The sequence below is a fragment of the Canis aureus genome, chromosome 16 (assembly GCF_053574225.1).
Source record: "Canis aureus isolate CA01 chromosome 16, VMU_Caureus_v.1.0, whole genome shotgun sequence".
NCBI lineage: Eukaryota > Metazoa > Chordata > Mammalia > Carnivora > Canidae > Canis > Canis aureus.
The window spans coordinates 2082669-2094944 of record NC_135626.1 but is presented as its reverse complement, the minus strand read 5'-3'; the positions used below and the strand labels follow the sequence as shown (position 1 = coordinate 2094944).

Below are 12276 nucleotides of genomic sequence, written 5' to 3'. Positions count from 1 at the left end.
TTAGGATAACAAGTACCTTGATATTATACGGCAGGTATACAGGAAGTCTGAATGATAGAGAAATGAGTCCAAAGAGGATGAGTGTTATGTGGGTGTATATATATGTAATATAGACTATAGAAAAGCCTATAATTAATTTTCTGTGCATGAATAATTGGGTGTGAATCCTCCCACACAATCAGTTGAGTTGTATTTAGCTATTTTTCAATGTAAAAATCATCTTTCAAGTATTTATCATTATAAGCTTTGATTTCTTGTTGAATCTCTCTATGTATAATTTTACATCCATACTGTGTGTGATTAATCATGGGTTTGTTAGAATTACAGAAATTATTTTCCAGCTATAAGTGGTATTTAAATTTTTTCAAGAATTGTACTTTATACTTTGTTATCTGTTTCCATACTGCTTGGGTGCATTTTCATTTTGAGAGAGGAGGGGTTTTTTTGTTTGTTTCTTTGTTTTTCTTAAAGATTTTATTTATTTATTCATGAGAGAAAGAGAGGCAGAGACATAGGCAGAGCAGGGAGCAGCCTCCCTGCAGGGAGTCTGACTCAGGACTCAATCCCAGGACCCTGGGATCACAACCTGAGTCAAAGGCAGATTCTCAACCACTGAGCCACCCAGGTGTACTAAGAGAGGAGTTTTTAAAGTACTTTATGGCAGATCTCCAACTAAGAGAATCTATTTGTTGTTTGAACCTTTTATCTGATGCAGAGTCACCTGTATTCGCATTTCTTTGGCCATTACTTCCATGAAAAAGGCCACTGCAAGTCATGTGCCAACAGACAGGTATGTAGAATTCTCTCTAGGAAGAACAGTGAAAAATTGGGTACAAAATTACAATGAACCACATCTTCCTTTCCAGATGAGGCTTTCATGTTATAAGTGTCTATATATAATCTTGTAGAATTTGAGCCAGTTTACCTTATCGATTCCAGGTCACATTTTCTTCCATAGTTTAATGTCTGAAATCATGATGTATCTACAATGGATGGGATCTTGTAATCACTGCAAGCCAGGCAGCTGTTGTGATGTCATTGCCTAGGCATGGAAGAACTTGGCTGTGAGTCCTGGTATACGATTGGACACCTGCAATGATTGACTTTTCAGGATCATTTGAGAAAGTAATATGAGGCATGATTTTAATCTGAAAACTTTTTGTTGACCTCCTCTTGCAAGGTCAGCATCTATTACAGAAAGAGTGTCAGCAGCTTGGGAAAAAGTCTTGGAGGCAGTAGGAAAACATTTAATTTTGTTTTGGAAAAGCTGCATTATTAAGTTCCCCTGGTAGCACAACGGATGGTATTATGTGGAAAATCTGGGTTGAGAACTCTGGGTTGAAAAGCAGTTCAGAAGAGTTGCTTTCTGATTTGAAAAAGTTTTAGGAATATTTTGACTAATTCATTGTGCTTGTATTTTATGTTTTATGTATGCACAGTGGTGTCAGATTTAAAATAAATCTGTTCTAAAAACTGAATAAATTAATTTTACATAAGAAACCATTGTACCATCATTTAATTTTCCCTCTTTTTTTAGATAGTGATAGACTGGTGCATCTTACTTGCAGTAATTTCTTAGATTCTAGGAAGTACAATAACTTCTTGCATACTGAAAAGATGTTCAGTATTTATTGGATAAATGGAACCAAGTTTTCTTTCTTAGAAGACCTCCTTACAGTGTATACCTTGAGATTAATTTTGAGCTAACTTTATTCTTTTTGGTTTTATTTTATTTGTTTATTTTTAAGATTTTGTTTATTTATGGTAGACAGAGAGAGAGAGAGAGAGAGAGAGAGGCAGAGACACAGGAGAAGGGAGAAGCAGACTCCGTGCCAGGAGCCCGACGTGGGACTCGATCCTGGGACTCCAGGATTGCACCCTGGGCCAAAGGCAGGCGCTAAACCGCTGCGCCACCCAGGGATCCCTACTGATGTGTTTTGAATTTAATTATATACATTATAAAAAAGTTAGTGATATGTAGCCTCTAGGTGATTTTCCAAACCTAAACCTTGTTAACAGCAAATCGAGAGCATGCCTTCTTCACATTCATTCAGCAAACCATTAATGATGCATTGTGATAGAATTCACAGAGATGAGTTGAGCACTGCTCTGCCTTCAGGAAACTTTAAAGTTTGTTGGCAGGTGGTTGGGAGTTAAAGGTACTAGTGTCCTCACTTCTGGATTTGAGTGGCATTATGGTTTAGAGGTCAGTAGCATAACTTTTGGAGTCTGTCTAGATCTGAGTTTAAATCCTGATGTTGCTCCTTTGTCAAGTTCTGCAGGGTTCCCCTGCAGTGCCCCTCTCTAAGGGCAGCTTCTTCAGTAGGGGTCAGGTGGTTGTGAGCACCTAGCACATTGTATAAGTTCAGAAACTGTCAGTTGATGCTTTATCATGTTCCACATTCTCACCATCATCATTCTCATCTGCATTTCAGTGTCGCGAAAGAACTTTGATGTCAAGTAGACCTGGCAGGATTCCAGTCTGTCTCTGACATTTATTAGGTGTGTGATAATCAGACTGTCTATTTGAAGGCTCGTCTCGAGTTTCTCCTTATGGAGATCTTAAACTGAACGTCGGCTCTTGCCCTCAAGCTTGGCTCCTTCTACGACTTTCCCATCTTAGAGTTGTTTGTATCAGGAACCTGGGAGTCATCCTCTCTGTGTTTGTCTCTCCGCTTACGCATTGATTTTTCTTGTCCAGTTCTGTCTCTTGGGTCAAGTTGGCTAACTTCTCCTCCATTGCCATCACTTGCACTGAAGTCTGTACCATTTTTCACTCAGGCTTTTGCTGTGGCTGCCTAACTAAACTTATATTCGGCTTTGCCTAGTGACAGTCCGTTCTCCACAGAACAGCAGGAGTAATCTTTGGAAAACCTATCTGGTCCTCTTCCCTACCTTTCACTCCTTGTTCAGTAGCTTCTCTTTACACCTGATTAAGTCCAAAGTCCTTCATATGCCCCCTGAGACCCAGCATGGCTTGACACCAGACTCTTTTGGCCTCATTTCCCTTGTGCTCAGTGATAGTTACCCTGGGCTTTTTCTTCTTTTGACCCAAATTCCTACCTGCCTCAAGTGTACTTTTAGTCAGTGCGGTCCCTGCCGTCCACAATACCACTTTTCCCTACCTAATTCCTGGGTATCCTTGAAGTCTGTGTTCATGCGATACTTCTTTTGGAATCCTTTAAAAATCTCTCCATCTAACTTGGATCTGTTATGCGCTGTCATAGAATGCCATGCTTTTTCTCTGTAGCACTTACCTCCCATTTAAGATCTTTTTTCCATGGAATCTAGTGTTTTGAGGGCATAGACTGTATGGGTTTTGTTCACTGCTCAGCTATTCCCGGTTTTAGCACCGACACCTAACAAATAATAAGCACGCAGGCAACATTTGTTGCAAGGATGGTACCTTTATTGAAATGAATGAACATGACCTGCCTAACAGGGTTGGTGTAAGAATGAGGACACAAATGATATCTTACTTACTGCATGTTTTCATGGTACATAGTGGGTCTGTGATATTATTCTTTTTTCTCTCCTTCATCCTAAGCATTAAGAAAGGCCTATTGGTAGTTTTCAAATGATAGGTTGTGATCCACTTGTGGGTAATGAAATCAATGTAGTGGGTCTTAAAGTGAATTAAAAAAAATAGAATAGAATAGCAATTATCAGAGAAAATAACATATAGTAAGAAAAAAATATTGTTTCCTGAAACTTTTGTTCTGTGGGTGTAGAGTATGTATCAGTGCAGATAAAACATATTTCTTCATGTGGGTAATTAATGGGTAAAAGAAATTTGAAAGCCACTATTGTAGGTATAACACAGTATAGTATATAGGTTTTAAGCAACATGGTATCACAAATTAGGGCAGCTCAATGCAGATATATCCAATTCTTAAAGAAATCTAATTCCATGTATCCTTGCTGACATGTTATATTATTCAAGGCCCAAAATCTTCTTGAGGCATCAGTGTCATCACCAAAACTTCTGGGATTACTAGTTTCCCTTTTATATAGAGACTATAACTATTTTCTAATGTTTGTATTTCTTGAAAGTAAGTTTTACTTCTGTACGTTGTGTACCCTGGCCTTTTCCAGAGGATTGAAAAGATATCTCCAGTATTGTTAGTAATTTATTATGGTGACATCTGTCTTATATAAACTATATAGTGATGATGTTAACATTATGTTATAATGGCATCTCTAATAGCTCAAAGTACTGCTCTTATTAAATTTTATTGCCTTGGTGACTTTATAGGCTAGTATTATTAGTTTGATAAAATCAAGTGCTACACAGAGATATAAAAACCCAGATTGTATGTAGGATCACAGAAAGACAGACCTAGACAAAAGGAAACCAAAGCATTTAAAGATTAGGACCACGATAGTTAGGATTGTGGTAGCTTAGTGATTTCATTTTTCTGTGAATTTTTAAAAATACAGGTTTGATAAACATTTGTGTGATTGAACTATGATTTTCTTCTTTAAGGCCAGTGGTCACTTCTAAACCTTTGATGCTGTTGACTTCCTCAGCATTAATCATTGTTTTATACTCTAATCTCCAAGGATGCATAAATTATGATAATGGCAGAAAGAGGAGGGCTGGAGCCTGTGGTTCCTGCTGCATTATTGTGTCCACTGGGATGATATTTTGTGTGCTTGTCCTCTGCAGATTGTTGGGCTGAGAACTGGATCCCATTCCCTGCAAAGCTAGAGACAACAATGAATTTTAAAAGGCACGGGAGCAGTCCTGTTAAGTGGGCTGATTGGAACGGTTACAGACTTGATGGAACAAAATTATTCTAGGGATCTTATGAAATCTCTTGCAAGCATCGATTGTTTCCTTCCTCATAGTTAATCTGTTTTGTGGGTATTAGTGGCAAATGCTCAAGTAATTCAAATTGTTACTTCTACCATAAGGAAAGATTGTGGTCAAGTCAGAGTTTAGTTTTCAGGTTTTCTCATGGATGATTTCTGTCAGCCATGTAGACGGATGAGTGAGATGCTGTCTCATTCTTAGGGCAGGAGCTAAACAATGCTTCCTTGCTTATTCTTTACATTTTTTTTTTTTCATTTTAAAAGTGTAACACTCACTTTGGAAAATTCAGGAAATAGAATATTTAAAATATGATATAAAGATTTCCCAACATGCAGGTAAATTCCTGTTATTTTGTTATGTATGTTTTCAGTCTATTGTCTGTTTACACATAAGAGAATACTATGTATATCATTTTTCTGATGAATTGGAGATGAAATGAATATTTTCAGGGGAAAATACATTACCAAAGTATTTAAGGAAGAGGTTGAACACTTACCTGGAAGGATGTTCATGGAGGAATTTGATAAAGTCGTCAAAACGCTATTCATAAAAAATTGCTAGTTCCAGATGGTTTAGCTAGTCAATATTCACATCTTTGTAGAGGATGCCTGTGTTACTTAAACTATTCTAAAATATGTTTTTCAGTGTCATGCTTCTTCATTTCACTAAGTTGTTGTACCCCAAATACAAAAATGCTGAACAAAAAGATAAGATTGGTCTGTACTTCTCTGTCTTATTTATGACAAGGAAACTGACATTGGATGATCAGTGATTTTTTTTTTTATTTATTTTTTATTTTTTATTTATGAAAGTCACAGAGAGAGAGGCAGAGACACAGGCAGAGGGAGAAGCAGGCTCCATGCACCGGGAGCCCGATGTGGGACTCGATCCCAGGTCCCCAGGATCGCGCCCCGGGCCAAAGGCAGGCGCCAAACCGCTCTGCCACCCAGGGATCCCTGGATGATCAGTGATTGTGCTGTTGTTCCAACATTTTTTGAAATCCCATAAGAAAATAAACTTTGTATAGTTTGAATATAAAATGCTATTATATTACTCACTTTAGATATAGATAACTTACAAATTAAAGCTTTCATCCTACAAAAGATGATTTATCATATAGAAGATATTTAAAACAGCAATAAAAAATTTATTTTCAGGACGCCTGGGTGACTCAGTGGTTGAGCAACACTACACAGCCTGATTTATAAGGAATTGGCTAATAAAAGTATGATACATTTATGTGATGAACTACAATACATCCACTAGAAATCACTGTAGGACGGAAGTTCTTAAAGTGTGGTTCTGGGCCAAAAGAATTATCACTCAGTACGTGTATGTACACACACGTATACACACACACACACAGAGGTATCCATCCTTTACCATGGGAACTAACCATCCTAACAGAATCAAATGGTTAAATGAACTTCTCACAAATCCAAGTTCTTCCCATTTGTCATTTAAAATTCAGAAACCAATTATTATAGAATCAGATAAAGCAAAAGCCTTTATGAATCAAACTCAAGAAACAGACTCCGAGAACAAGAGGATACAAATTGAGGAGTGTGCAAATGTGTTAACATATACCAGAATGTTTCCAATGATTATACCTAAGAATTAGGAATAGAAGCTGTTTTAGTTCTTTTTCTTTTGGCTTTTCTGCGTTCTATAAATAATCTTTAATGTAGGCATTCTAAATTGAAACTTAAGAGATTATTTTAAGAAATAAACACATATCAATCTTGCAAGCTAAATAATACATTATTTAGAGATACCTACATATATGGTAAAATGATCATGAAAAGCAAGAAAATAAAAAAACATGGGGAAAGAGACAATGGTTATCTGGCAATGGAATTAAGGGACAGGAGGAAGGCGGGTCCAGGAAGAGCAATCAGAAGGCTTCAAGGCCTCAGCATGTTGTTTAAACTAACATGGTAGACTGTCTTCAATGGTGTCACCTCTAGCACATGCCACTTCTTTCACCAAGCCAGGGGTTCTGTTCCCCCCTCCTTCAATCAGGTGGATTTAGTGACTTGCTTTGAACAACAGAATGCAACAGAAATTATACTGAGCCACTTTTGGACCTGGACGTTAAATACGTTTTGAAGTGATTTTTATAGGCAGTGATAAGAGAACTGAAAATAAATTTTTTAAAAAAATATTTTATTTATTTATTCATGAGACACACAGAGAGAAAGGCAGAGACACAGGCAGAGAGAGGAGAAGCAGGCTCCATGCAGGGAGCCCGACTCAGGACTCGATCCCGGGACCCCAGGATTACGCCTTGGGCCAAAGGCAGATGCTCAACCGCTGAGCCACCCAGGCATCCCAAGTTGGCACATTCTTAAGGCCTTTAGTATGTAATGCCTAATCATATTCCAGAGGACTGTATTCATTTTATTCCCAACTAGGAAAATAGGAGAAATTTAAATGGACATTCCAAAATCTCTGAGGGAAGTTTCCAAAGGAGACTCTCAAAATAATTTGATCTTGAAATAAGTGTATTGCCTCCATAAGGTTGTTATTTTGAGGCTGATACTCCTTTGAATATGAAAATTCTGATACATTAAAAACTGATCAGTTTATATGACTGTTATATCTTGCATGTGAGTGATTAGCATTTTTTTTGTGATTAGCATTTTTAAGTGATGTCTTCAGATAAGAGTCTCTTCTTCAAACCTCTGAACATGTGGACATGTTTATCATTTATAATCTCTTGCAGTGAAATCTCTGTAATTTTGCATTCCTATTGTAATTTGGTATAAAGATGACTTATTTTTCAAAGCAGTTCTAGGGAAGGTAATAATTTCTAATTATTTGAAGGCCAAAGATTGTGTCTGAATCTTTTGTCTGCTGCTTACTTTGTGACCCCATTAATGATCTATGCTCTAGTTGTCATTTCTGAAATGACTTGCTTATGTAGAGAGATTGGGTATTTCTGGAAACAGGGCAGTATTCTCTTGCTATAACCCATGGAGTTCTGCTTGAGGTGACCTCCTTCCTTGAGCCTTGAGGGAGGGTCACAAGTGAGAGACCAGTTAGTGGACTACTTCACTTTCCATCCTGAGGGCCATGTTTTTGCCTTAAGGTGTGAGGATAGAGTTTAGCTAAGAACTGATGAGTACTCTCATGTACATTTAGAATACCTGTCTTTATTTTCCTCTTTATGTAGCCATTATATTTCTTTAAGTTTTTCATTGGATTGAGGATTTTATGAATGCTAAAGCATGTGAAAGCTCTTTGAAAACTGTACAGTCTTTTTTGAACTCAAGGTAACATGATGTTTGGCTCTATTCAGAGACTACTGAAATGAATCACTCAGTGGCCCTCAAGGGTAGTTAGTATTAGATAGTCAGGTAATTATATTTTTCTGAATTGTTTTTTGATTTTTGTTACAGATATTTGTCATGGATTTTTGATGTATCAAATGTTCCCAACTTAAAAGGGGGTCATTTAGATAAGTTTGTAAAATACTTATTTGGAATTACACATCACCTTAGACACAACTTCACCCACAGCATTTTTCAGGCTTGTCCATGAAGCCCATTTCATCCTTTTCTTTCTTTTTTTTTTTTTCCATTTCATCCTTTTCCTGTATTGTGTGTGTGTGTGTGTGTGTGTGTGTGTGTGTGTGTGTGTGTTTAGAACTTGGTGTAGAGGATTGTTTGAACTTTGTAGTCATACGGACTTGACGTTAAATCTTGGCTTTGTCCCTTAGCTGAATCACCTTGGGGAAATCAGTTAACGTCTGAGATTTGCTTTCTTCTTCTGTAAAGAATAATTGTGCCTATTTTGTAGGATGGCTGTGAAGATTAAACAAGAAAATGTGAAGTCAGTTTGGGCCCATTGACAAACAGGTCCTCAACAATTGTTTCCTTTCTCCCTACCCTCTGCATGAATATATTGCTGTAGGTTTTCCTGTTCTTTTGAATTATACCACTAGTTTTGTTTTGTTTTTGTATAGATCGCTAGATTATTCTGAAAAACTGAATTATAGATATGTTTTCACCTCTTCGTACTGTTAGATGTTATGTAATAAAGGAGAATAATAAAGTCAGTGTGGAAAATCGGATAGGTCAGAATAATGTGTGTCTTTAGGAATTCTCTTGGAAAACATGCTTTTAATAAATTAAAACAATTCCCCCATTTTAGATATTAGAAGTTATTCCTAATGTGCAGCATAATGGCTATTTACAATAATTGACTTTTGGTGCTTTTTGAATTAGATTTGTTCAGTATGTGCAGTTGTTTATAGTCGTGGAAATTTATTGAATTAATTCTGTGATCGAATGTGTATTTTGGGGAGGGTGTCAGACTTTACATGTTTGCTGATTATCTAGTTAGGAATACTGTTTATGCTGGTCAGTGGTTCCTGCTGATTTAAAAACAGAAGGTACATCTGTAGACAGTGCTTAGATTGTACAAAATTGGTTGTATTAGCATCTGACACTGCAGGAGAGCAAATTATATCTTGAACGAATAATTTTAAAGAATACAGCTGTTTGTGATACCTTTGTAACGAAGGTACCGTTTTATCTCCATCATCTTACTTTCAATAAAATGTAATTTCAATAAGATCTAATTTCCTACCTAACCACATCTCTTCTTTTCTAGTGGGATTTAGTCTTTATAGGTTGAATCGATTTTAGTTTTCTATTTTTAATGAAGAAGATTGTCAATGTTAGGATTTACTGTAAGGAATTTTAATTTATTTGTTTTCAGCTGAAGTTGGAATCATTGCTAAACTCACAAAAGTATCATTCAGTGAATAAGATCTTAATTGATCCGTTTTAAAAATATTTTATTATTAATATTTTTCCAGTTACAGCATCTTTAGTTTTTCTTGTTTAAATATTTTTTAGGTAGCATCACTTGGGCATTGGAAACCAATGTGCATTGTTCTATGAATAAAGAAGTAGTTGTTCTCTGATTTGATTGTTTGATTTGTGTGAATTGGAGAGTAATGTTTTTTTAGCATAACACTTTGGGAACTGCTACTTGGTTAGGATACTTTTGTTCCAAGGTCTCTTTGAGTCAGTTCCTATTAAAAGTGAAATATGACAACCTGTATAACAATGAGAATATTTGAACAATACAAACTTGTGTTATTATTGTATGGCTTTGAGGAAAACCTCATACTGTGTCTAATTGAATTTATTATGCTTAATGAATTTTTAAACCAAAGAGTACCTATTTTGTTTCCTTGACCATTGAGTTTACATTTTTTAAGTGTACATAAAATATACTATGAAGTATGTAGAATACTGAAAATTAGCAGCCTAAGAGATAATTATACGGCAGTTGCATTATAGCATTTCCAAAGAAATACTGTTAAATTGTATTCTCAATAAGTTCTAATAGATGGCAGAAGAAGGAAGGGGTAAAAAATATTAAACTAACATTTGCTTTCATTTAATAGTTCCTGTGAATTTTTATAAAGGAATTGATCACAGTTAATTTATTTGGTAAATTATCAGTTTCCATATTACATACCTTCTTAAGAATGCCTTGGAGTGTCATATTCAGAAACATATCATTAACTTAAAATGGTGTTCTTTCCCTTTTTCAGGAGAACAAGGAATTCACATTTAACTGCTTGATACTAGCTATATTATGTAAATTATGATAAATGTAATATTATGTAAAAACCTCCCAAGTAGTTATAAAGTAGTAGTAATTATATGAGGATTTATATCCACTGAAATAATTTTTGTTAGTTTATTCAAGAATATCACTATGAATGAAGTTTGGTCATGATTACAACAGCATAAGGTAAAGCATTTCTCCTAACATTGTAACTGTTGAGATACATTACCTGAGTGACCCTTTTCTAAATTTAAGCTTTGGAAAGGAGAGGGAAGGATGAGAGTGTGAATTTGAGGGCTAGATAAAAATTTGGATTTGTGTCCTCATTTAACTCATAAAAACTTGATATTTTGTGACTCCAAAAGAAAGCTGGGGTGGCCCGGGTGTGGCTCAGCAGTTTAGCGCCGCCTTTGGCCCAGGGCATGATCCTTGGAGTCCCAGGATTGAGTCCCACATTGGGCTCCCTGCATGGAGCCTGCCTCTCCCTCTGCCTGTGTCTCTTCCTCTCTCTCTCTCTCTCTCTCTCTCTGTGTGTGTGTCTCTCATGAATAAAAAAATAAAATCTTAAAAAAATAAAATAAAAGAAAGCTGGTAGGAATGCCTAACTACTTCGCTATTGCCCAGTATTTTCACTTGCTAGATGGTTTAGTATCTGTTCAGATTCATTATGCTTTTGTTGGATAAAGATGAATCAGTCTTTTTCCTTGGGTCTAAGGAAAATTGACCCAGTATATTCTGGTTTATTCTGCCCTACCAAACGTCATTAGCTATGACTTGTTATGTTTAAGGGATATTGAGAAATATCAAATCCTTTCCTTAAACAGTTTTTTTTTTTTGAAGATTTTATTTATTTATTCATGAGAGACACAGAGAGAGAGAGGAACAGACCAGACAGAGGGAGAAGCAGGCTCCACGCAGGGAGCCCAATGTGGGACTCGATCCCCGGTCTCCAGGATCACGCCCTGGGCTGAAGGCGGCGCCAAACCACTGAGCCACCTGGGTTGCCCATCCTTAAACAGTTTTTTTGGATGAGTAGGACTTTGCCGCTGCCCTTAGGAGTAAATGGCTGTGTCAGGCACTTCTGCTATTTTGAGAGACAGTTGACTATCTACTTGAAAACAGTTGCCTACTCACAGCATTCATAAAAACAAATTTCAGCTGGAATAAGGATCTACATTAAAAAGCGAAAGTTTGGGGGTGCTTGGGTGGCTTAGTTAAGCATTTGCCTTTGGCTCAGATCATATTCTTGGAGTCCTGGAATTGAACCTGGTGTCAGGCTCACTGCTTGGTGGGGGAGCCTGCTTCTCCCTCTTCTCTCTGCTCATGCTCTGTATCACTCTTTCTCTCTCAAATAAATACATAAAATCTTTAAAAAAAAAAAAAAAAAGGAAAAGTTCATAATATTTGAAGAAAATGTGAGAATATTTTTATATTTTAGAGTTCTAGATAGGAAAAAATTTCTTGAATAAACTATGAGAAAGCACAAACCCTGATGGAAAAGGACTGGATTTAACCACAATAAAATTTAAAACTTTGGTATGGCAAAAGAAACTGTAAACTAAATGAAATTTTCAGATTGAAGGAAATTTTTGCAAGCCTTAGGATCTAAATATGTAAGGTACATGAAGGAAAGAAATAGGAAGACATATGAAAACATATTAGGCCGGTCACAAAAGAAGAAATTCAAATGGTTAATAATCATATAAAAAGATTACATCTCTAAAAATCAAGGAAATACAGATGAAAGTCATGAGATACTTCTTATGTGAGAGTGGTAGAAAATTTTTAAAGTTGACTAATATCAAGTATTGGTGAAAATGTGGGGCAATAAAAACTCTTGACTCTTTTGGCAATACCTAGTAAAGAGGAGG

The 12276-nt window shown here is 36.3% G+C and overlaps 1 protein-coding gene across 19 annotated transcripts in view; it reads left to right on the top strand.

The window, feature by feature from the left end:
• DENND1A (DENN domain containing 1A) overlaps window positions 1–12276 on the top strand; it is a 509667-nt gene that overhangs the window by 93023 nt on the left and 404368 nt on the right. For 4 of the 19 annotated variants that reach the window (XM_077850604.1, XM_077850599.1, XM_077850611.1 and 1 more), the window contains exon 3: window positions 716–790. The exons of 14 other annotated variants lie outside the window; for them this stretch is intronic. In XM_077850604.1, the coding sequence (XP_077706730.1) occupies window positions 716–790 (75 nt within the window). Of the gene's footprint in view, window positions 1–715; window positions 791–12276 lie in introns of those variants that run through there. One more of the 19 variants, XM_077850610.1, reaches the window with a different exon arrangement.